General features: G+C 43.4%; 1 protein-coding gene across 2 annotated transcripts in view; it reads left to right on the top strand.

Annotated features, from left to right (window-relative positions):
- Positions 1-26,353, top strand: part of ikzf4 (IKAROS family zinc finger 4) — a 129,685-nt gene that overhangs the window by 43,263 nt on the left and 60,069 nt on the right. For both annotated transcript variants that reach the window (XM_085972819.1, XM_085972818.1), the window contains exon 2: positions 18,185-18,239. In XM_085972819.1, the coding sequence (XP_085828945.1) occupies positions 18,185-18,239 (55 nt within the window). The remainder of the gene's footprint in view (positions 1-18,184; positions 18,240-26,353) is intronic.

Below are 26,353 nucleotides of genomic sequence, written 5' to 3'. Positions count from 1 at the left end.
AACACCACACTGAAGCTGCCCAACAACACTAGATGGGGTGGTGTTGTCATAATGTACAACAGTCTTCTGGAGGGTAAGGAGTCGCTGCAAGAAATGGCAATATCCCAGTCTGGGGATATGGAAACCACCATCAAGAAATACTGCTGGATGATGTGTTTTGGGAGAGAGTGGTTAGCAGCCTTAAACTACTCTCACCAGTAGCATCTGCAATTGCTCAGATTGAAGGAGATGACGCTGTCTTGTCAGATGTTCTCAGGCTTTTTACTGATTTAAAAGAACAAATCAGCATTGCCCTACCCACATCCCTGCTGCTCAAAGCAGAGGAGAAGGCAATTCAATTCATACAGACGCGTCAAGAATTTTGTGTCCAGCCGATTCATGCTGCAGCATACATGCTGGACCCAAAGCATGTTGGGAGACCAATACTTTCTGGAGAACAGATCAACAGCGCTTAGTGTGATTTCTACCCTCACACCATCTCAATCTGGATGTGGGCAAAGTTCTGGGAAGTCTGGCAAAGTTCTCTACCAAGCAAGGTCTTTGGAATGGGGATGGGATATGGGAATCATGCAAGCATATCAGTGCACATACCTGGTGGAAGGGACTTTGTGCATCTGAGGCCCTGTCACCTATTGCATCGGTGATACTCCAAATCCCACCTTCATCAGCGGCCTCTGAACGAAACTGGTCACTTTTTGGGAATACGCATACAAAGGTGCGCAACAGGCTGACTAACAAGAGAGTGGAGAAACTGGTGGCTATCCGGGCGAACCTACAACTTATTGAGCCAGATACAGAAGTGTCCACCACACAGCTAGACACTGACACAGAGGAGGAAATGGACACGTCCGAGTCAGAGAATCAGGAGGAGCAATGAGGAGTAGAAGACTCAAAAGGACAAATTACAGGCTAAATAAGCTGACGCTCATTTTATTTTAGATAGGTCTTTTTTGTGGGGGTTCAACAAAGTTCAAAATTATAACCTAAATAAAGTTTTGAAAGCCTGTTTTTATTTGTATGGAACAGTATGTCTATTTTGACGACAAAGATAATATAAGGGTCAGAGACAAAAACCATCAGTGTGCAAAAAAACTAAAAATTCCCATTAATTCCCGAAAATTCCCATGGAAAGTTTCCTCTTTTAAAAATTCCCAGAATTTTGCAACCCTAGTTAAAAACAAAGGCCACGTCTTTCCCCTCAAGTGTACGTAAAAGATTCCGTGGCTCTATTTGCCGACAAGCAGGGGAGTTCTCTGTGTCGTGGACGATATTTATCCCTTAACCAACACCACGAAAACCGTTTATCTGGTCATTTGTCTAATTGCTATATGTGGGACCTTGGCTGCTGTGTTTCCCTATGTTACAAGACTCTCCAAGTACTTAATTGGCTGTGATGATCCTTCACTGGATGTTCTGAGGTCGTGAAAACCACGATATAAATGCAAGGTTTTCCCTTCCTTTAAAAATGCACTGTATTTTGGTGAAATCCGGTTTTAGCCTCTGTGTCGAGGGGGGGGAAAAAGTAGTTCTTGTTCAAATTTAGTTGCGTTTTCCTCCAGTTTCTGCACAATTACTGGATTTGACAAACTTCCAAGATTTATAATGAAGGCTGCTGATTGCAGAGAGACCTGGGGTTTCACATACACAAATTTTTGAAGGTGGAAGGACAAGTTGATAAAGCTGTTTAAAAGCATATGGGATGCTGGGCTTGATAAATAGGGGCATAGAGTGCAACAGCAAGGAAGTTCGACTAAACCTTTATAAATCACCTCCAAGAGTATTGTCCACACTTTAGGAAGGGCGCCAAGGCCTTGCAGAGGCGATTGACTAGAATGATACCATGAATGAGGCACTTCAGTTATGTGGAGAGACTCTAGAAGCTAGGAGTGTTCTCCTTCGAGCAGAGAAGGTCAAGGAGAGATTTGATAGAGGTGTCCAAAATTATGAAGGGTTTTGACGGAGTAAATAAGGGGAAACTCTTTCCAGTGGCAGGCGGGTCGGTAACCAGAGGACGCCGATTGAAGATAATTGCCAAAAGAACCAGAGGGGAGATGAGAATTTTTTTTTACGCAGCGAGTTATGATGATCTGGAATGTACTGACTGAAAGGCTGGTAGAAGATGATTTAATAGTAACTTTCAGAGGGGAATTGGATAAATACTTAAAAAGGAAAAATTTGCAGGGCTACGAGGAAAGAGCAGAGGAGTGGAACTAATTGGACCGCTCTATCGAAGAAGAGGCCAATGGCCGCCTTCTGTTCTGTATGACTCTGAGATGAAATGTCTAATGATGTATTTGCAGAAGTGGTCGAGTCCGATTGCCTGAAGTCACTGTGGAAACCTCTCCTCCTTTCTCCTCTTCCGCACCCACCCGCCCCCCACTTGCCGCTTCCATTGTGCACCAGATTCCATTGAACCTGAAACAGCACTAAATATAAAACTATGGTCTTGTGCATGCAGAGTTTGTTTTTCTGGTTATCAAACATTTTTATTCCACCCCCCAAACCACCTACAAAAATAGCCTGCAAGCTGTTGGTCTATCCTTCTGGTACTGCTAATGCTATGTTTTGGTGGGTCTTGGTGCTTCTTTCTTTATTCTTACAGCATTTTTACAGTAAGTGCTGCAAAAGGCAACAAACCTCAGTACTGGAAGCAAGAGGAATTTGAGTGCATAGGTGACGATGCATCTATTAAAGGTGTAAAATGGTGGTGTTTTAGCGCCATAAATATTGGACCTTTAAGTCGATTCCAGGAGCCTAGAATCTGAGCTGAATCCAGTGTTTTATGCTGTTAAATCTGGTTTTTAGAAGACTCGCGGCAGACTTGTAGACACAGGTAAAACTGGATCTACAAGTCTGCCGGCAGTCTGGAGAAACTGGATTTGACCGCATGAATGCCAGGTGACGGCTCACAGACGCCAGGCTTCCAGAATCTGACTTGAGAGGACCAATATGAAAGCGACTTTCAACTGCCCTTTTTTGTTCCCCCTCCTGTTGTGTTGATCATAGGAGTGTCCACGGGGAGTCTTTTCTTATCTCTATCTCTTCTGAAGATGGTGTACAGTTCCACAGGCGACGGTAGCAGCAACCCTCCATAATCTTGCTGAGTGGCCATTAATTCTTGTATGAGCCCGAACAGTGAGTGTCTGGGGGCCACCTCACTTAACATCCACACGTATGCACTTTCAACAGTGTCGCTGCACAGCGATTTGAAGTGAAGTGAGAAGTCTGGATGATTTCAACCCCTCCCTAGCTAGAGCAATTATAGTTTGCTGCCCTAACTCTGCACAAACCAAGGACTGAACCTGCGACCTTTTTTTGTTCTATTTAATTCCGTGTCTCACCAGGCAGTGATTTTTTTTTATTTTTTAAACCCACTAAATTATTGGTGGAACTCAATAGAGATTTTAAATAACACATTTTTTGTTAATGCTGTGCAAATGCAGACTTTCATGAGTTAACATTTTGTTTTTGGATTCCACTGTCTGCCAGAAGTTTATAGACTATTCCATTCAACTTGTTTTTCTTTGAAAATGTAATTCAATCTGGATGAAGTCTCTTGTTTGCTGTGTGGCAGTAGATTTACACAAGTTCAATTGCTGGTAGAACTGGTCAGCTTTGAAAGAGAGATTTTTAATTGTTTAAAAACAACTTCACAGATCTTTGGTTTTCTTTTCACTACTGCTTCTCAACATTTCCTTGGTGGGGGAAAAAATGTTCTTAAAATCCATTTTGCTTAATGTGTATTGGGGGAGGATTGTAAGGCTCATTGTGCACAGATATGTTTTTGCTCATGAAGGATTTATGCAGTTTGAGTGGCATCATTAAAATGGGAATGCAGGCTTTTGGACCATTCTCTTCATTGGCATATTCAGTCAGCAAACCTGATTTTTTAAAAATTTCTTTTCCTTTTTTAGTTTCATCAGCTATCAAGCCCCTGGCGTGCGTGCGCGCGCTCACTTTTCTCTCTCTCTCTCTCTCTCCTCCCCCCCCCCCCTCCATTTCTAATACCTCTTTAAAAGCCCTTTCTTTGATTCTGCTTTCACCCCTTCCTTTACCTGTGTTTCCCCTTTCCTTTTTTTCTGTTGCGTGTTCACCTCTGTAAAGAGCTCCCGAGATGATGATGTCTACTCTGTGCAGATATAAATGCAAGTTCTCTGTGCTCGAAAAAGAAGTCTCTATCTGATTGAAGCTGCACAACATAAACCCTTGAAAAGTGGGTCGCAACTTCAATGCACAGAGATGAGTGTAGGGCAGCATTTCAGTTCAGTACGGTGCTGTCGAAACTTTGCGAATATTCGAATTGTTATTTTTACAGTCATTTATTTTGTAGTTTATTTAAATTTTACAATATGTTTTGGCATTGTAGAGGACTTAACATTTTTGAAAAAGAAAAATGTTCACCTCCTGTCCGAGACTTAATTGAGGAGCGGAAGATTGTTCAATCTGGCACTTTTGCAGGTAATCAAGAACTTGTACGGAGTTTCCAGTGAGGAAATAGTATTGACATAGTGCCAAAGGTACGTGGCTTCGTAACTGGTATAACGAGGTTTCTTTTCCTTCGGAATATGGAAAAACGTGCAACTTCGCTTAATTTAATGTGATTGGAAAAAAAATACTGTTGCACGTAAGTGTTTCTGTACATTAGAAATGCGTACATCTGATGTGCATTTGGTTTGTGACAATGGAACACCTTGCTGCCATACATTTCGACTGTCGGTTTAAACTAAAGCAATGTGGTGATTTGTGTTACAGTTGGTAAAATAGTTTTCCTTTTTAAAAAAAAAAGTTGTCATTTTTAGAATTCTTTTGTTTATCTGACATACTCTGAAGAATGGACTCAATTTTTAAATGATCAAAAATAAACTTCACCTGGAAGTTCCCCTCAGTCAGAACGTGGTGGCGTGCAGAGAGCTTGAAACGACCATGGTGTGGTAAAGCTGACATTTAAACTGTGTGCAACCAAAGAGTTGCAGATTTAAAGATTGAATATCTATTTGCGACTTTCAAACAAAGAAGTTGCGTGCTCTACAAAATGCGCATGAATTTTTCTTAAGTTAAACTTTTTTTGCTGTCTAAGTTATGGAAAGGAACTACAGAAGATCTGTTAATAAAATATATTTTTTCCCCGCCGTCTTGTTCTAAAAGGTGGGAAGATGTGCAGTTTATAATCCTGATGCGCTCCGTTGAATGAAGCAAAATTCAGAAATCCAGTTCCATCCTCCCTTTTTCCCCCTCCCCAACCAGCCTCTACGTAGTCTTCCCCAGTTATAGTTGGATTCCGCTAGATTCGCGTGGCATATTTTTCCTTGTAAAAAGTAACCCAAGGGTACGCTTAAAACAGTACTTCAATCTGAATACCATTGCTCTGAACAGGATGAATATGGAAAATTTCAATTGAGTCCTTTTGAATCCTGAAACCATAATTTGTCCCACTAAATGGCAAAAGTCTTTTTGCAGCTTTTCAAATAAATGCAAAATGGTTGCGAAGTATATGCAGTTTTTTACTTAATTTATTCCCCCCACCGCCACACCGATAAATTGCTGGATATTTTTACGGTGGAGAATCCGTAATCCCCACCTGGATTTTGGCGGGGGGTGGGAAATAAACGCACGTTTCCACTTTTTTTTAACAAAAAATCAGGTCCGGGGATGCACGCCTATCGTATCCCTGGTGTCTGTATGCGTGCTGTATGTTTTGTGCTGACACGTGATGTGTTATGCATCTCTGTGCCCAATTTTCAGGAGGAAAGGGAAATGTAGGCAGTGTAATTTGGATTTTTTAAAAGGAGACCTTGATCAACTTTACCAGGTACTGCCTTGAGGACAGCGGTCTTTATACTGCAACGAATGTCAAGTCTTCCATTCTTAGTACGGAGCAAAGACACAGTTACTACACTGATACTCTCCTGAAAACCGAGGTCATCAATCAAAGGCCAACTTGGGCCACACACCAAGGCATTGCTTACTAAAAAGCAAGATCAGAACTGCATAATCTCCAACCATTTTGATTATCCCACCATGATAGTGGCTGGAGCCACAACAGTTAACATAGTTCAACTTGAATTTTAATGTTTAAAAAAGGCTAGCTAGGGTTTGAGAGAGTCTGGCAAGGCCCACAAAAGTGGTGTCTGTGAATCGTGTAAATAAGTGTGGGTTATCCGTTAGTTTGATTGTACCTTTTAATTCCCTTAAGTTTTAGTGCTGTTCAAAATAAAAGCTGTTTTAATTGATTTACCTAGATTTTTTTTGATTTTTTTTGAAAAGTCCAATTTTTCCTGATTTTTCTCTTTGTTAACAAAAATATACCTTTTTAAAAAAAAAAAGTCACTAAATGTTAAAGATCCATAAGTATTAATTGAAGTCTTCTCCGAATTTAGAGTAAATTTGTCGCTGTAATGTTTTGATATTAAACGCCTCGAAACCGTGGAGCACCAAACAGGCAGTTCTAATGGTGACCCAACAACTTTGCTTTAAAATGGGTATTTCTGTTCAAAATAGGGAACAGAATAAAGTTGCAAACTATCACTTTAATCTGATTATATAAACTGCTTTTGCATGTGAAAGGTTTTATTTGCAGTACAATAATTTTGCAATGCACCTTTTTTAATGTAATAAAACATTCCAAGATGCTTCCCGAAAAGGGGCACAGGCCAAGTGGCAGTCGAAGAATTAGGAGAGTTGACCGAATTTAAGGGGACTTTTAAAGGTGGGAGGGTAGTAGCAAGATGAAGAGGATTAGGAAGGGATTTCCAGAGAGCAAGATCTAGATGCCATCAAGTGAGGAACACCAGTGGGTTGTAGGGGGGTGAAGATGGGCCACAGGATGCCAGAGTGGAATCACTGTAAGGCATGGGGTGGGAGGAGACTGTGGCGGAGTTTTTAAATGAGGACCGGGATTTGGGAGCCAGTGGAAGTCGGTGAGGACGGGGTATTCAATGAGCGTGACTTCGTGTAGGACACAATGTGGGCACCAGAGTTTTGCAGAAGTTGAAGTTTGTGTAGAGGAGCTTGGGAGGCTGATGAAGAGGACATTGGGGAAGTCGTATTAAGATAATGAAAGTTTGGGTAAGGATTGCAGGAGTGTTGGGGGTGAGGCAGGCAGTGTGACAGAGGTGGATGTATGCAGGCTGAGTAATGGATAGGATGAGGTTAGAAGCTTGAATTTATTGTTTGTGGCAAACAAGTATAACATTTTCACTGGCATAAATGTCATTTTTAACCAAAAGCCTGTTTTTTCCAAAACCTATTGGTTTTTCCTGAAAATTCAGTGCAATGGTACACGCCAATTGTAATTCCAACAACAGCAACAGATGAGTTTTAGTACTCTTAATACCCTGGTTCCACCAAGAGTATGATCGTGTTTTGTCACAAGGTTACGATAATTCTATTGAAGAACATACACTACTAAAAGAATCAAGGGATATGGAGATGGGGCAGGAAAGTGGAGTTGAGGTAGATGATCAGCCATGATATTGAATGGCAGAGCAGGCTCGAGGGGCCAAATGCCCTACTCCTATTTCTTGTGTTCTAATTGCAGATTGGAAGGATGTAGGTTTGTGCACATAATTTCTGTACCTAGTAAGTTCCAGACCCCTCTGCAGTGTTGGGATAAGATGCTAAGTGGAGGCAAGCCACTGTCACCATAGAAAAAGGGAATGATTCCCCTTTGGTTGCTGGTAAGTAGCACTGAGCGGCTGTCTTGATGGTGGCATTTGCAGAGCTCTTTGCGTGGTGTGGTGCATAAGACCCCAGTAAAGGATGAAAATACATTAAAAAAAAATATCTGGCACTTCTATTTCTAAATGTTTCCGTTGCCCTTTTAATATTGCTGAAATTTTTTTAAATGGCTAAAGCATTTCCACTTTATTGAAGAGAGGTACACTTACTTTAAACCAAATTATATGCTCTAGTTGTGCCTAATAATTTCCAACCTAAAAAGCTGGATAGCGAGTGAGTCAGGCAGCAGCCTTCGATTACGTAGAATTGTGCTTTGCCATTCAACTGTTATTACAGTTCAGCTCCTTCATTGCAAAGTCACTTGTTGCATTTGAGCAGCTGAGCACTGCAGAGACCCAGTCTAAAAGTATCCATTGTACAACACCAGCAAGGAGACAAGTGCACATCATGTTGAACCCCTGCGTTAATCCTGTAAGTACCCAGTCTTCCATTTGCAGGTTTTAAATACTAGGAGGAATGCGCTACATTATACTGTACTGTGTACTCTGTACCGTTGACATTTCTGAAGTTCAGATAGATCTGAACTTTCACGTACTCCATAATTTGATGAAAGTATTTTTTTAATTTACATTTGGATTAAACTAGAGATATTTATTTTAAAGTTAGTTTTACATATTCTAGCTATCAGAATAAAATCATTCCTCCCCCCCCCCCCCCCCCTCTCGAATTTCTGTAGTGCAATTGTAAGTTAAATTGTAATTGTCAGAACACCAACGTCAAGAGAACACTGCAGGAACAGATTAAAAATTGCTTATTAGGAACTAAATGCAAAATATTTCGCAGTCAAGAGTATTTCTCAATGTGCTTTCAGTTAAATGGTTGGTTACTATCAATTTCCCTTACTGACTCTACAATTTCAACTTAAAAACTGATTCCTGATCGGATTGCATTGGTACTGGGTTTTTAAAAAAAAAAGACGTCACTGGTTAAATTATTCCTCTAACTTTGCTGTTAGCTCCACTTGAGTGATTATTTTATCAAGTATTCAATTAAGTGAGTAAAATCTGAAGAATTGGAAGCATTTTCTGTTTGAGGTGTGTGCTAAACCTATTAACTGAACAATCTTAACTGTTTCATGCTCAATTTACACATTTCAGCAGATTGGCACTTAAATTTGGTGTAAAATTTGAATGCAGTTGCCAATCATGTTAGGCAGCTGAACCTTGCTTGTAACCAAAGTGTTTGAAATAAGTATTTTGCATTTAGTTCCTACTAATCAATTCTTGATCTGTTCCTGTTGTACACTGTCACAATTTTTTGTCTTAAAATACTCCTGTGCAGCGCCGTGGGACGTTTTACTACGTTAACAGCGCTATATAAATACTACTTGTATACGTACAAACCGGCAGAGTCTGCTTGTAGGGACTGAGCAGTACGGTGCTGAAAATTAAATTTTTTTTCTTTTTTTTTCTCCATCTTTGATCACTTAATGATTACACAGGTTTGAGCATGAATCAATGTTGGATGTTTTCTGGAGTGTGGAAACCTGTTTGTCACTTGACTAGAGTAACAACATTGTTCCACTCTCCTGAAGATGCAGTACTCGTGTTGGTGGCCAATCCATGGTTGCTCGTAGCCCTCTAGCACCTTATCTTTCATACGTGAGCCTAGACGGTGGAATATTAGAAACATAGAAACATAGAAGATAGGAGCAGGAGTAGGCCATTCGGCCCCTCGAGCCCGCTCCGCCATTCAATGAGATCATGGCTGATCATCCAAATTCAGTACCCTGTCCCTGCTTTCTCCCCATATCCCTTGATCCCTTTAGCCTTAAGAAATATATCTAACTCCTTCTTGAATATATTTAATGAATTGGCCTCTACTGCCTTCTGTGGTAGAGAATTCCACAGGTTCACCACTCTCTGGGTGAAGAAATTCCTCCTCATCTCTGTCCTAAATGGCTTACCCCTTATCCTTAGACTGTGACCCCTGGTTCTGGACTCGCCGACCATCGGGAACATCCTTCCTGCATCTAGTCTGTCTAGTCCTGTTAGAATTTTATACGTTTCGATGAGATCCCCTCTCATTCTTCTAAACTCCAGGCTATTCAACAGCGGGGTGTATTAAAGTCAAACCCGTTACTGTTCTTGCTCAAAATCCACACTCACTGAACAGACTAGGAATCAAACTTGATACCATCTGCTCTGCATGGCTCAGCACTGCAACTTTTCAAACACATTTCCGATTTCTTCAATCTTTAGAACAAATGGTTTTTCTGCATTTTTGTACTTTTTCATTCCCTTCTCTACCCACCATGATGCATTGAAGAGAAATAGCTGTAGTGAATCAGGAGTACACCCTGCTCCTCATCATTTTTTTTTATAGTGCCATGGGTTCTTCAACACCCACCTGAACAGACAAATAGGGCCTCGGTTTAGCATCTCATTTGCAAGGTGACCTCCAGCAGCACACTCCCGTTACCGCGCTGGAGTGGGGCTTGAGCCCACAGCTTTCTGGCACACAGATGAAGGTACTACCAAACTGGCACATGTATGGAGCCATGACTTGTAATTGGGGTTCTTCCAAGTAATTTAAGCTTCAGTTATATGAATGGCGGAGACAACTGTCCAGATTGGCATACCGATCAAGTTCGGGTTGCAAATAGAGGGAGCTATCCCTGACCAACCGAACATCAGGTCCTCTAGATTATTCTCTTTGTAGAAGGAATTTCTGACCGATGGTAGCTTTGCACCATGAGCAATTATACACATTGACTGTTTGAGCCTGTGGTTCCTCTAATATGGAACAAAATAATGATTGCAACTCTACATCAGTGGGATGAAGCTAAACTTGTTTCATGATGATCTAAATCCAGCACTTGTTCCTAGTTAGTAGATGAACAATCAAGTAGGTTACGGCACTTTTACATTTGGCACTCGTAGTTTGGGTTGTGGGAGACTGATGTCTGTGTGCCAGCTTATATTGCTAAAACTGGCTTTTTTTATGCCGATGATCGATTCATAGACCCATGAAAATTTAGGTCTGTGATTCTGCCGGTGAGCTAGAAAGCTGGTTTTACCAATGTAAATGCAGAGAACTGGATCACGAATTTGGACTCCCGTGACCTGAACTGCAGAAGTGTGAAAGATAAAAGTACCTTTAATTCTACTTCACAGTAGAAGAATTGCCGTCAAATGATTCTCAAGTGACTGAAACCAGTTATTCCGAGGCAGTTTTTCTGCTGCCTAAAGTACAAAGCCCCTTGCTGTCACCTTTTGTTTTAAATGCTGAAAATCCAGATCAAACATGCTTTTGCCCATTTCCCCCCCGCCCCCCCCCCCCCCCAAAAAAAAGTAATTGACACGGAGAGTGGGAGAGTGAGCAGCCATAACCCATGCTGATATTTTTGGATTGCAATGTCGGCCCAGAATGGACCGGAGCATGCCACGTTAGTTGGACTTTTTCCCTCACCCTTCAGATAGAAAATATTTTGCACTGCGAATTTCTGGAAGTGTGAGCTGATAACGTTGCGAGGGCATCTGGGCATTTGGGACCATTGTGAACGACAGGACCAACAGTCTATCCCCATAACCAGTGAGATTTAAGGATTGAGAAAGAAACAGAGGAGCGACAGAGAAGGAAATTAGGTAAATTAGAGTTAAATCAGGTACAGAAAGAGAAATCGAGAGGGAAAGAAAGATTGGATTTAGAGAGAGAGGAAAAAAAGAGACAAAGGAAAAGTAAGTTTTTTAATTTTAAAAATCTCAAGAACAATTTACTACCTGCAAAGGAGACTCCACAGTTTCAGTTGTTCTCTTTCAGGGCCAGCGAGGTTGAGTGGCATTGCAGGAACATTAATCTCGTCATTAAAAGGTTACTTACACCGTTGAGCACCAGCCCTAACATTCTGCGGCTAGTTTAATTGTTAATTAATACGCAAATGCAGCCAATTCTTGAAGCTCAAGAGGAAGGTTGAGGGCATGGTGCCGTTTTTGTGAGGCCAATGGTGCGGTGCAAATCGTCCAGTAATTTGTGGCGATTCGCAACTCGCGGGATATCTCTTCCTCGCCACATTGCTGGATGATTTACACATTAATGATGGCAGTGCACTAAACTCGCCGTTACTTTGCCAGCATATTCTGGCCCTTCATCTATTCTTCTCTGCCCCCAAATTTATTTTGTATTTTTTGCCATTGTTTCACTTTGTCCTCCATGTCCAAAACGTGGTAGCCTTTGCTATAATAGCAACCTATTTTGTTTTTATAAATAGGGGTATAGAATACAAAAATACCGGTAATGCTGAATCTACACAAATCATTGATAAGGCCGCAGTTAGAATATAGTGTTCAGTTTGGGTGCCTTACTTTAGGAAGAATGTTGAGGCCAAGCATATAAAAGTGACGAGAGTTGTTCTTAAAAAGGATACAGGAAGAAAATGCGCGCCTGAACTGTTTTTATATTACACCAAGACTCGCGTGAGTGGCGCCAGTTCCTGTCGCATGGGTCTCGCATGGCCAACTAGAACCGGAAAGTAAATTGCTGGGATTCATTTAAACATCAGTATGAGTCCTAGCACTATATATCAAAGTGGCTTTGGGCCCCCTTGGCCACTGGCCCAGTGAATCCTTGTAAGTTAACTTTTCAGTTGTTAGCGGCTGGCACTGGACCTGTGCGTCTGGAGCCAGCACCTCTGGCATGGTCTTAACACAATATGACAGCAGTAACTAGCTAGTAATACCTTCTCATTGTGGATTGCTTTGTCGTTAAATTAGACATCCTGATCTTGCAGAGCTTACTTTTGGGACTGGGCCAATACAGATTTGGTGCCTATGGACCCTAAATCACCAGCCCAACCCATGCAGAATTTTTTTGTGCTGGTCAATGCGCAACCTATTGTAAATCTGCTTCAGCACACGAGCCAACTCCAAGGCCAGTAGGTAAATTGTACTCTCAACTGAGGTTGGAATAAATTAAGTTTAAGGATAATCTAACCCAGCCAACTCGCATCCTATCGGCCTCCTTCCAATCCTCAGTAAAATGAAGGAATCATCAAGTGACACCTACTGACAAATCGTCTTCTTAGGCAGTCCCTCGGAACCGAGGATGACTTGCTTCCACGCTAAAAATGAGTTCTCGGGTGACTGCTGAGTCCAATGCGGGACCTACAGTCTCTGTCACAGGTGGGGCAGACGGTGGTTAAAGGGGCGGGTGGGTGGGGTGCTTGGGTTGACGTGCGCTGTTTGCGCTTGGCTTCCGCTTGCTCCCGGCGAAGAGACTCGGTGTTCGACGCCTTCCCGAATGCTTCTCCTCCACTTTGAGCAGTCTTGGGCCAGGGATTTCCAGGTGTCTGAGGGGATGTTGCACTTTTTCAAGGAGGCTTTGAGGGTGTCCTTGAAGCATTTCCTCTGCCCACCTGGGGCTCTCCTGCCGTGTCGGAGCTCCGAGTAGAGCGCTTGTTTTGGGAATCTCGTATCGGGCATGAGGACGATGTGGCCCGTCCATCGGAGCTGATCGAGCATGGTCAAAGCTTCGATGCTGGGGATGTTGGCCTGAGCGAGAAAACTGACGGTGTGCCTATCCTGCCAATGGATTTGCAGGATCTTGTAGAGGCAGCGTTGGTGGTACCTCTCCATTGCTTTGAGGTGCCTGCTGTACATGGTCCATGTCTCTGAGGCATACAGCAGGGCGGGAATCACTACTGCTCTGTAGACCATGAGCTTGGTGCCGGGTTTGAGGTCCTGGTCTTCAAACACACTCTTCCTCAGGCGACCGAAGGCTGCACTGGCATACTGAAGGCGGTGTTGGACTTCATCATTGATGTCTGCCCTTGTTGACAGTTGGCTCCCGAGGTATGGAAAGTGGTCCACGTTGCCCATGGCCTCGTCGTGGATTTTGATAATCTGGGGGCAGTACTGTGTGGCGGGGGCAGGTTGGTAGAGGACCTTTGTCTTACGGATGTTTAGTGTAAGGCCCATGCTCTCGTACGCTTCGGTGAAGGTGTTGACGATGGTTTGGAGTTCGACCTCCGGGTGTGTGCAGACGCAAGAGTTGTCTGCATACTGTAATTCGATGACCTTGGATCTGGACTGGAGGCGACGGAGGTTGAACAGTTTCCTGTTTGTGCAAACTCCACACATCTACTGAACATTCTCCTGGGTTTACTCCGGGTGCTCCGGTTTCCTCCCACAGTCCAAAGATGTGCGGGTTAGGTTGATTGGCTATGATAAATTGACCCTTAGTGTTAGGGGGATTAAATACGTGGGGTTACGGGGATAGGGTGGGATATGTGTTGGTGTAGGGGTTACGGGGATCAGGTGGGATATGTGTCGGTGCAGGCTCGATGGGCCGAAATGGCCTCTATCTGCACTGTGGGGTTTCTGTGATTAGCTCCATTCCAGTGGAGAGCTTACTGAGGGTGAGATGGAGCATTGCAGCAAGGAAGATCGAAAAGAGCGTTGGTGCGATGACACAGCCTTACTTGACCCCGGTCCGTACGTGAATTGGGTCTGGTGGATCCGTTGGTCAGGATCACGGCTTGCATGTCGTCGTGAAGCAGGCGGAGGATGGTGACAAACTTTTCGGGGCAGTCGAATTTGAGGAGGACACTCCATAATCCCTCACGGTTGACAGTGTTGTGAAGGCCTTTTGTGAGGTCAAAGAAGGCCAGTACAGTGGTTGGTGCTGTTCCCTGCATTTCTCTTGTATTTGACGCGTGGTGAAGATCATGTCCATTGTGCCCCTTAGTGGGCAGAATCCACATTGTGACTCTGGGAGGAGCTCTTCAGCCACTGGGAGAAGGCGATTGAGGAGGATTCTTGCGATTACTTTCCCTGTGGCAGACAGCAGGGAAACTCCCCTGTAATTACCACAATCGGACTTGTCACCTTTTTTGAAAATGGTCACGATTATGGCACCTCTGAGATCCCCTGGCATGCTCTCCTCCTTCCAAATATGGGAAAGGAGTTTATGTATTCGCGCCAATAGTGCTTCTCCGCCATGCTTTAGTGCCTCGGCGGGGATTCTATTTGCTCCTGAGGCTTTGTTGTCCTTCAGTTGTCAGATAGCCTTTTCAACCTCATGCCGGGCTGGGGTTGTGCTGAGGTGGTGGCGGGTAGCATGCTGCCAGATGGAGTTGAGGACACTCGCGTCGAAGACAGAGACTCGGGTAAGGAGATCTTTGAAGTGTTCCTTCCAGCGGGCACTGACTGCCTCTCTCTCCTTGATGATTACCTCTCCGTTCTTGGCCCGCAGTGGGGTAGGACCTTGGGTGCTTGAGCTGTAGGTGGTCTTGACTGCGCTGAAGAATCCATGCACGTCGTGGTTGTTGGCTAGCTGCTGGATCTCCTGCGCTTTCTCCACCCACCATCTGTTCTTTAGGTTGCCTACTGACAAATAACCTGCTCACCGTAGCTCAGTTTGGGTTCTGCTTGAAGCACTCTGCTCCAGCCCTCATCACAGACATGGACTCGAGCTGAATGCTAGAGGGGAGGTGAGAGTAGCTGCCCTCTACACCAAGGCAGCATTCAACCGAGGATGGCAGCAAGGAGCCCCAACAAAACTGAGGTCAGTGGGGGTTAATGGGGGAACCCTCCAGTGGCTGGAGTCAGACCTGATGCAAAGAAAGATTGCCGTGGTTGTCGGAGGCCAATCATGGCAGGACATCACTGCAGGAGTTCCTCAAGGAAGCATCCTTGACCCAACCATCTTCAGCTGTTTCATCCAATGACCTTCTCTCCATCATAAGGTCGAGTGCGCGGCTGTTCACTAACTATTTCAGTGATCAGCTCCATAATGAAAGCCCATGCCAGCTTATAGCAGTACATGGATCGTATCCAGGCTTAGGCTGATGAGCAGATAAGAATTGTGCCAGGTAATGACCCATCTCCCCTCCAACCGTCAATGGCACCACCATTGCCAGGTCACCATTGACCAGAAGTTTAACTGGACCAGCCATATTAACACTGAGTAGAGTCGAGGCTGGATACTCTACGCGGAGTGGCTTACCTCTTGTCCTCTCGAAGCCTATCCATCCTTTGCAGGTCTCAAGTCCGCAGTGCAATGGAGTACACACCACTTGCCACAACAACACTCTAATCTTGACACCATCCAGGGCAGGGCAGTTTGCTTGATTGGCGGCCCTGCCAGTGGACTTCATAATGACCACTGGACACTTCATAATGACCACTGGAGTACTGTGAATGTCGTATCTACAAGCTACCGATTAACTGCAGCAACTCTCCAAGGTTACTTTGACAACCCCCCCCGTGACCTCTACCACTGAGAAGGACAAAAGCAGCAATGTCTCCGCAGACAGCACCGCCAAGTTTCCCTCTAATTCACATGCACTTGGGCATATATCGCTGTTCCTGCCTTGTTGCTGGGTCGATATCCTAGAATTCCCTACCTATCGCCACTGTGGGAGCACTATTAGCATAAGAACTACAGTGGTTCAAGGAGGAAGCTCATTATCACCACCACCTCAGGGCAAGTAGGGATGGGCAATAAATGTGGCCTTGTCAGCGACGCCCACATCCGGAAAACATTTTCTTTAAACGGCATTGTAAAAATACTGGCAATATGCCGAAAGATACTTAAGTTGAAATACTGGCGAAGTTGAAGCATTGGCAAGATGCTTTGTTAAAATCCTAGCAAGCTAATTTAAAAGTGCTTCCATGGAAAACAAAAAGTCACAATTCTTCCCTGGAAACCACTGGCAACATGTCAACAGATACTTCTGTGGGTTTAAAGAGTAAACTTTCTGAACCACTATAAAAATGCCACTCACCTCAATACGTAGCCTTCATCTCTGAGTAGTATTCATTTGTGGTTTTCAAAACAACTTTCTTCGCACTACTTAGGTTATTCAAATTAGGAAAAAATGAGGCTCCAGGTGGTTGCACCTTAAGTGATCAAGTAACTGATTTATTTTAGGATGGCCAACTTTAGATGTACTAAATCTACAGAATATTTTCCCTTTGAGTGCTGCATTTTAACTGCATACCTAATGTTTGATGCTTGGGGTTTTTACACAGATGATCTTCCAGTCAGACACATTGATTGATTGAAGAATGGAATGATTAAGCACTAAATAACTTTGTAGAGGAGAATTTAATCCGGGCCGTTTTCAAAAACGCCTGAAATGCTCCTGATATGAGAGACAATTATAATGTTTTATGAATCCAGCTTAATGTTATGCATGCTAATTAATGCCCTTTCTGAGAAGATCATCAAATGAGAACTGCTTATATTTTATAGAGCTCTTTTTCACTCTTTTTCCGGGCTGGTTTGACAACTAGTCTAACGTTGGTACAATACCTTGTGTTAACCAGGGTGTACTTAAGAAATCTACTTTAAAACCAGATAGTACCAGACACCAATAAAGAAGTACCTGATATACATACGATAGCAAAATACTGCAGATGCTGGAAACCTGATATACATACTTGGTCTCAACCTAGAATTCCAAGGGACTCATTCGTTCCCATTCACTCCCATTATAAAAGAATTCAATTGCTTTCCATTACATAGAATTTATCTTTTTCCCCCCTTTTTAAAAAAAAAAAAAACTGGATGTAATTTATGATCCAAGCATAAAATATTCCTCCATTTTTATTTGCTTGAAATACAGAATTTTGTAAGTTTTAAAAAAAAGTTTACTCTGATCTTCCTTTGTGTGTGTATCTGTATTTAGCAATGAATGTGGATTTAGTTCCAGCGTGAGTGATTAGTAAGTACAGGTTTAAAAAAAAAAGAAAAAATCCAATCCCAGTTAGCCATTCATTGGGATTCAGATGCACAAAGCAGCTTATTTCAGATCATGGTAGATGCTCGGCTATCTGTACTGTTGGGAGACTAATGAGTGGCAGCGTCTTAATATTTTTGAGAATGGACTAAAGTAGTAAATTTAGGAAAACTAAAGTACTGTGTCCTAGTATTTTCATAAAATCTTTGTGTTCAAGAGGTTTTGAATTGATGCATACGCTTACTTCTACAAGATAGGCGCAAAGAATCACATTAGTTAGAGGTATGCTCATTCTTGTTACAGGCCGAGCATTTTCCCAGCACCTTTCTCGTGTTCACAGTTTCCATAAGCAGATGAGTGTCTCCTGAACCGAAACCTGTGTCTCTCTTTTCTCTGACAGATATGGGTTAGCATAGCCATTGTTCAACAATTAACCATGAAATCGCGCTAAATCACTTGGAGAATATGTGGGGATGTCTATTATGTTCTCACTTTTTTCCTCGGAAGGTGGGAAAATATCATGCCGCTAGACTGTTGCAGACTAAGACTATTGGTCCAGACTTAAGTACAAGTAGAATTATACCCAGAAAAGGAAAGGTCGGCAACGTCTGGATACAGTGCAGTAACCAGGGGCTTCTGCCAGTTTTTTTTTTTCTGGGGTAGCTGACATTTTTGCAGTTAACGCAAGGGGTTCTTCAAATATAAAAGTTTGAAAAATCACGAATATGAGGAATAGCTGTATAACATTTTTTTTTTACTTTCTAGCAGAGCACTTCGAAAATGGACATAGAAGACTGCAATGGTCGTGGTTACATTTCAGGTAAGGGAAACGTGTACTTTTATCTTTCCAAGTGTCAAAAAAAGTGTTCCTCCCAAAACATTTTGACTTCAACTTGCCACCTCGTGGAGCAATTAGTTTCCTTTCTAACTTTGCAAAAACATCGTAAAATATCCTGCATATAACCCTTAATGTGATGATTCCATGTATCTTTTTGTGCTTCTCAAGGTGAGGTATGTTGTGACTGAGGAATGGCATATGTTGCCACTTGGGGTGCTCAGTGTCTGGAGAAGGTACTCTGTGGTCAGGTGCAGTGTAGGTGAGATGTGTGCAAACCCCCCCCCCCCCCCCCCCCCAACGTGTTTCAATCCTAACCTCCTAAAAGCACCCTGTACTGTGTTTTTGATTAAGGAAGTTGAACTTGCTCATTACAATAACTAAGGTAATAAAAACAGAAAATGCTGGAGCTACTCAGCAGGCCAGGCAGCATCCGTGGAGAGAGAAACAGAGTTAACGTTTCAGGTCTGGGACCCTTCATCAGAACTGGAAAAAGCTGGAGATGGAACAGATATTAAGCAGGTGCAGAGACAGGAAGGAGTGGGGGGTTTGGGAGGGGAGGAAGGAATTGAAGGAACATTCTGTGTTCAGCTAGGAGGCAGGAAAGATAAAATGTTGCAAATGGGGATGGCAAAAATCATACAGCATGAAAAATGGGGGCAGGGATAATTATCTGAAATTGTTGAACTCAACACTGAGTTCAACAATTTCAGATAATTATCCCTGCCCCCATTTTTCATGCAGAATGATTTTTGCCATTCCCATTTGCAACATTTTATCTTTCCTGCCTCTTACAAAAGTACAGGGTGTTCTTTCTATTCCTTCCTCCCCTCCTAAACCTCCCCCCCCCCCCCCCCCCCCTGTCTCTGCACCTGCTTAATATCTGTTACATCTCCAGCTTTTTCCAGTTCTGATGAAGGGTCCCAGACCTGAAACGTTAAACTCTGTTTCTCTCTCCACGGATGCGGCCTGGCCTGCTGAGTATTTCCAGCATTTTCTGTTGTTATTTCAGATTTCCAGCATCCGCAGTATTTTGCTATTCTATTAGTTGAACTCAATGTTGAGTCCAGAAGGCTGTAAAGTGCCTAATGGAAAGATGAGGTGCTGTTCCTCGAGCTTACGTTGAGCATCATTGGAACAATGCAAGAGGCAGAGGACAGAGAGATCAGAGTGGGAGTGAAGCGGAGAATTAAAGTGACAGGCGACCGGAAGCTCAGGGTCACCCTTAGACTGAACGGAGGTGTTCTGCAAAGTGGTCACCCAATCTGCCTTTGGTCTCCCCAATGTAGAGGAGGCCACATCGTGAGCAGCGAATACAGTATACTAAATTGCAAGAAGTACAAGTAAATCGCTGTTTCACCTGGAAGGGGTGTTTGGGGCCCTCGACAGTGGGAAGGGAGGAGGTAAAAGGGCTGGTGTTGCATCTCCTGCGCTTGCACGGGAAGGTGCCGGGCGAAGGGGAAGGGCTGTTAGGGGTGATTTGAGGAGTGGACCAGGATGTTGTGGAGGGAGCGGTCCCTTCGGAATGCTGAAAGGGGAGGTGAGGGGTTCCTGGTTTCATTAGCTCGGCTCAACTGGGGCAGTTTTGGGATTCTACAATTGGCTGTAGAATCCCTGGGATTGGAAAATCGGCTGGAGTTCCTGCTCCTGATCACTATCTAGCAACCCCTACAGGAAGTGGGCTTGTGTGGGTCCTTGCTGGGGACAACATTTTACTCCGCTCCACATTCAGCTAGCATGCCAGCACTTGCCGTCGAGGCTGATACATAAGAAATAGGAGCAGGTGTAGGCCATTCGGCCCCTCGAGCCTGCTCCGGCATTCAATAAGATCATGGCTGATCTTGGCCTCAACTCCACTTTCCCGCCCGCTCTCCATTTCCCTTGATTCCCCTGTTTTTCAAAAAATCTGTCTATCTCCGCCTTGAATGAATATATTCAATGACTCCGCCTCCACAGCTCTCTGGGGAAGAGAATTCCAAAGATTCACGACCCTCAGAGAGAAGAAATTCCTCCTCATCTCCGTTTTAAATGGGCGACCCCTTATTCTGAAACTATGCCCCCTAGTTCTAGATTATTCTTCCTATATGAATAAGGCCACTTGGCAAAATAATTACCCCCTGTGGAATGAAGGAATTGACTCTTTTTAGGAGGAGAGGGAAGTTTAGTTTTAGCATTCTGTAATTAAGAAGCATCCATGGCAATATGAAAGAAAGAAAGACTTGCATTTCTATAGCGCCTTTCACGACCACTGGACGTCCCAAAGCACAATGAAATACTTTTTGAAGTGTAGTCACTGTTGTAATGTAGGAAACATGGCAGTCAATTTGCGCACAGCAAGCTCCCACAAACAGCAATGTGATAATGGCCAGATAATCTGTTTTTGTTATGTTGATTGAGGGATAAATATTGGCCAGGACACCGGGGAGAACTCCCCTGCTCCTCAAAGTGCCATGGGATCATTTACGTCTACCTGAGAGATTTAGATGGGGCCTCGTTTTAACATCTCATCCGAAAGACGGCACCTCCGACAGTGCAGCACTCCCTCAGCACTGCACTGGGAGTGTCGGCCTGGATTATGTGCTCAAGTCTCTGGAGTGGGACTTGAACCCACAACCTTCTGACTCGGAGGCGGGAGTGCTGCCCACTGAGCCCCTAAATTCTAAAACAACCATTTTTTAAATTTTTAATAAGGAACCATGGTTGGAGAAATTTTCTTGTAAATAAGTGCAACTGAAAACCTGAAATTGTAAAGGGGTACTCCCTCTCATTGGAAATTTTTAGTTTCCTCATTTCCCCAATAGCTCAGTTGTACAGACCAGGAAGATTCCAAGTTGTGTGCTCCTTTGTCTATACTGAGATAACTCCTCTCCGTTGGTATGCTGTGATTTTTAAAAATTAATTCCTGGGATGTGGGCGTCACTGGCAAGGCTAGCATTTATTGCCCATCCCTAATTGCCCTTGAGCACAACTGAGTGGCAGAGGGCAGTTAAGAGTCAACCACATTGCTGTGGGTCTGCAGTCACAAAGGCCAGACCGGGTAAGGACGGCAGATTTTCTTCCCTAAAGGACGTTAGTGAACCAGCTGGGCTTTTACGATAATCCGGTAGTTTCATGGTCACCATTACTGATGCTCGCTTTTTATTCCAGATTTATTTAATTAACTGAATATAAATTCCCCAGCTGCCATGGTGGGATTTGAACTCGCGTCTCCAGATCATTAGTCCAGACCTCTGGATTACTAGTCCAATAACATAACCACTATGCTACTGTACCCCATTGACCTCCATGCCACTGGGGGAGGGAGGAGGAAAGTCATCCAAGGCTTTGGCTCCTAACTCCAAGTGACCCCTGCTGGATGTGGATGTATGTGGATGGTGGGATATAACTGCTGTGACGTTGAATAGTCTGCTGACACCTCAAGGTTGATATAGGAATAATTGCCACTTGGACAAGGTACCGCAGGATTCCTCGCGTCTACGGAGCCATGCTCTGATAAGAATTGATATCTTTGGGAGGGATGTAAAATTCCTCGACCAAGTGGGTGGGCAATCGCTGTGTTGCCAAGTCTCTGCCAGTGCTGTTCCTGTATTAGCTATGAAAGGATCCACAAGAACTGTTGCATGTCGATTTTCTCCGAGTTCACATTTTTTTTCCTGTGGAACAAACCTGTGCTCCATGGAGCATCAGTGGGCTGAGAGATTGACCACCATGACGAACATCTAGCACAGAATGAGTCCACTCGCCATGATTGCAACACAGTGTGATATGGAGGTCATATTGTTCTGTGTGTCTGTGTGTGTGTGGGCGCGCGCGAGTATTTTTTCAAGTGACTTGGAAAAGATCACGGCAGGCTCTCAACTGCCTGTACTACTGGAGACTAACGTGTGGGCAGGCTGTACTGTTAGTTCTGAATTTTTCCGGGTTGAAACCACAGTACTGTTTCCTGGTATTTCCATAAAATGTTTCTGTTGGAGAAGCCTTGAATTGATGCATACCCTCACCAGCCTGCACCCAGTAACTATTTCCCCATTGCTGGAGCACCACAGAAATTATATCTCTGTTTGGCAAGCAGGATACATTAACACACACAAACCCGTTCCCTAATCATCGAAGAGGATTCTTTTTATCCGATTTTTTTTCCTGGAGACTTTGTCTTCCATTTTGTAACTTATTGAAGTATGAACGACGACACAGAATTCCTGATCCTGTTGCACATCTCCAAAATGTGAATAATACCAGACATTTCCCATCATCATCTTTTATTGATCTTCTGGGGAAAATGGATCATGTTAAAAGCAATAACCGATTGTGCTTCACCCTTGCACTTTACATTTTCAGTAGCAGACTCATATTTCTTCTGGAATTTAAATTAGAAGGTAAATAGTCATTGTATGGCAGTAAGTGATCAGGTAACAAATTAATTGTTCTCAATTGTATCAGTGTTGGCCAACTGATCCTAACCTAATCCCTGACATAGGCAGCCTGACTTGGAGCAAATAGTTTTCAAACCTTTTTATTTAAAAAAAAAAAAAAAAAAAAAAAAAAAAAAAATTGTTGTCCATACCATAAAGCTTACTTTTATGCTGCAGTTGTGATACTTTTTAAAGTATACTATTTGTTTGTATGGACAGTGTAGGAAGAGTCAAAATGTGATGTCGCTTGCAGAAAATGCAAGTGATGAAAGACTGCATCCTGTGCATGTAAAAACCTTTGAGTGTCACGATCTGAATACCTTATTTTATTTTTAAAAAGACTATTAAAACAACAGGTCAGTCAGGACGTGTCGAAAGACAAGTTAACGTTTTGGTTGCAGACACGTCATTGAAACTGAAAACTAAAATATAAGCAAGTGTTTTAGTAACGTGATGGGGGAAGCAACAGATACTCTAATGGCAGGGGGGGCGGGGGGTTAATGGGATGAATGACCTTCATACTGCTTAATAGAATTTATGCAAAAGATCATTCAGTGAGACAATAGAAAGACACTAAAAGGACAAAAGAATGTGCAAGTTATTGAAGGTGACGAGCAATGTGCCCCCTTTAATGAGCTGCACGGCCCATTCACGTTTCCACATGTGCGCAGTTTAAACACAGAAACATAGAAGATAGGAGCGGGAGTAGGCCATTCGGCCCCTCGAGCCTGTTCCGCCATTTAATGAGATCATGGCTGATCATCCAAATTCAGTACCCTGTCCCTGCTTTCTCCCCATATCCCTTTAGCCTTAAGAAATATATCTAACTCCTTCTTGAATATATTTAATGAATTGGCCTCTACTGGTTCTCCCTTATCTATTCTACCAGTTACATTTCTCCATTGCAAAGCCGTTGAGCGGCCTGCGCGGGACCGCCAGACCGCTGCGTGGCCGCGCAGCTTAACTGGAGCATTGGTGATGATATGGAAGAGGCAAATACAAACTGAAAGAGAGGAAATTGGCTGAGGCAAGAGGTCCGAAATTTAACAGAAAATGTTGGAAAAACACAGTGGGCTTGCCCGTCCCAAAGACGGGAAAACCACATGGGTGCAGCCCCCTCCCTCACTGGCGCTGTGTTCTGACAAAGGGTCTACACCAGAGATGTCAACCCACCTCCCCTTCCCTAGACATGAAGCTTCACCCCTCACCAGCATGTGAAGGATATAGCTCATGTTTGAATCAATGCTCAGACCAGAACTGCAGAGAGCTCAGAAGAAAGATGCGATACTTATGAGCCTGGTTTGAACAGTGCAGAAGGGCAAAGATGGAGAGACTAAAGGAGAGTTGAAGTGGGGAACCACGGGGTCCACGGGGTGCACGCGGTCACACTCGTGAGTATTATAATGAGGCCCTGGGCAATAGTGTGGGGGGGGAGGGAGGTAAATAGGCATGTGTTGTATGGCTGCTGTGGTTGTACAGGAAGGTGTGTTGGGGTGGAAAACAATCCCTCTGGAAAGAAAGTAGGGGAAGACATGGTTGGTGGTGGGTTTGATCCCCAGTGTGTAATCAGTTATCAGATGGGGACACTAGAATCAGGCTCTGTGTCCCCAAAATGGGGGAAGTGAGGGATAGAAATCAGCCAGGATTCCTGCTCTCAATTGCTCCCAACATGGTCGCACTGCCAGCACTCACTAACTTGGCTCACAGATAGAAGATTGGTCACTTGGTCAAAACAACAGAAGTTTGTACACATCACTCCAGTTAAATTTATACTTCTGTAAAGTGATTGTAGTTTCAGCCTGCGGTCACACTTTTGTGGGTATAATGGTGGTACAGCAAAGTGGTCACCTAATCTGAGTGTGGTCTCCGCACTCTAGGGGAGACCACACAATGAGCAGTGAATACAGTCTACTGGATTGGGGGAAGTAAATGAAAGTCGCTGTCTCATGTGGGAATGTGTAACTTTTTTTTGCTGAGATCACACATTTTATCAGGCTCGCAGCGCAAATTGCACAGTCACCCCCCTGCAGAAGGAAGGAATTGTGTGTGTAATTTAATTACGCTGCTGCTTGTTAACTATATGAAATGATTTCAGAATTCCAAATGTACATGAAAAATGGTGATTTTTATTTTGCTAAGCAGGTCCTCCTGACAACCAATGTTCCCTCTCGGTTGTCTTTGTTGCACTCCTTTAAAATTTTCTGTGCATGCGTGGTATTTCAGATAGAGAAGCTTGTGAGCGTCCTGTGCAAGACCATCCAGATTACTGCACGTGCACAGCTTAGAGGGAATGTTGCCGATAATTCATTTCCCAGCACATTAAAGTCAGAAACAAGAACTGACTTCACATATATAATTTTTTAAATGTGTGTGAAGGCGAGCTCCACTAAATCTAATGCTGTATTAAGAATCTGCCCCTCAAATTGAGAGGCGAGACATCTTGAAGCTACGGATCAGTTGGCACTGCTTGATGCTGTGGGCCACTTTCTTGCGATCTGTGCAGTCGCAGACTGTGAGGAGGCTGGCTCAGTTTCATTTCTTGGAAGAACCATTTCCAGGAAGATGTGTTGCTAACGGTATGAAAATACCTGGCAGTAGTGTATGGCCTGCTTTTATTTTGCTCTCCTCGAGGCTCGAGTTACATTGCAAAATGGAAGACTTTTCCCCCCACTAGCCCTCAAGCCTCATGCATTTTGTATTCAACCGGCGAGATGATTTCACCCCACCCGATTTGGTCAGACCCCAATTTAATGAAAACGGTTGAGGAATGCTTTCTGCCGAATGGAAATTTAACAGGTTATTTGAGGGGAATCTTGTGTGTTTGCATTACGAATTATTGCAATGCAATGTTTATAAGTAACCCTTTACTTAAAACATGACGCAGTAAAATGCTGCTTCAAGTCAGCCTGTGACTTCAAACAGTGGTTTTTATATTTCTATTTATAAGCTGGTTTTATTTTGGATTCTGGGGGCTCGGCATCTAGGAGCTGGTGTTTGTGCTGTTAAATAGCTCTCCGTCGCTCTGTGTCAAACTCGTAGACCCAGGTAATAGAACCTGCCACAGATGTACAGAAAAGGGATTTAACAGCATAAATGCAGGGAGCCAGCTCCTGAATGCCAGACTCTCAAAACCCAAATTAAATGAAGCAGCTATTATGTGCTTCAGTACATCTAGAAATAGGAATTATCTAAATCTACTTCTTCTTTCCTGAACTGATTCTTTTACATTAGTGGTTTCCATACAATTGCTGTTTTTCCCCTTTCTCCGTTGATTTTTTTTTTTAAATAGCAAGGATAGCTTTTTATGAAGTATATTTACATATTTTAAACTTTAATTTTAACTTCTTTTCTACCCCTGCCCCCCCTTTTTTTTTAGATTCTGAGATTAGCAATTCATTTGAGCAAACTCTTTGCGTTGAGTGGCAGATTGACACTTCCATTGTGACCTTCCATTCCCCCCCTCATCCCACCATCAGTAGCTGGGATTGATATATATTCAGATAGTGGGACCTTGCCATTGACAGCCATGTGAAATGATAAAACTGAGAGAAAACTAGACATTAGGTACGGAGCAAATAATATATAACTGAATGAATGTCCGTGAATTAAGTGTGATTTTGAGTAATACATGTGCCAAGGATAGGAGCTCAATTGCGTGTTCATTAGTTCAGGGTTTAATTAGTATTT

This window comes from Somniosus microcephalus, chromosome 33, assembly GCF_052327205.1.
Source record: "Somniosus microcephalus isolate GS21.2 chromosome 33, FLI_Smic_1.0, whole genome shotgun sequence".
NCBI classification, from domain to species: Eukaryota; Metazoa; Chordata; class Chondrichthyes; order Squaliformes; family Somniosidae; genus Somniosus; species Somniosus microcephalus.
Note: the sequence above shows the minus strand (reverse complement) of the source record. Positions and strands in the feature narration are given on the sequence as shown.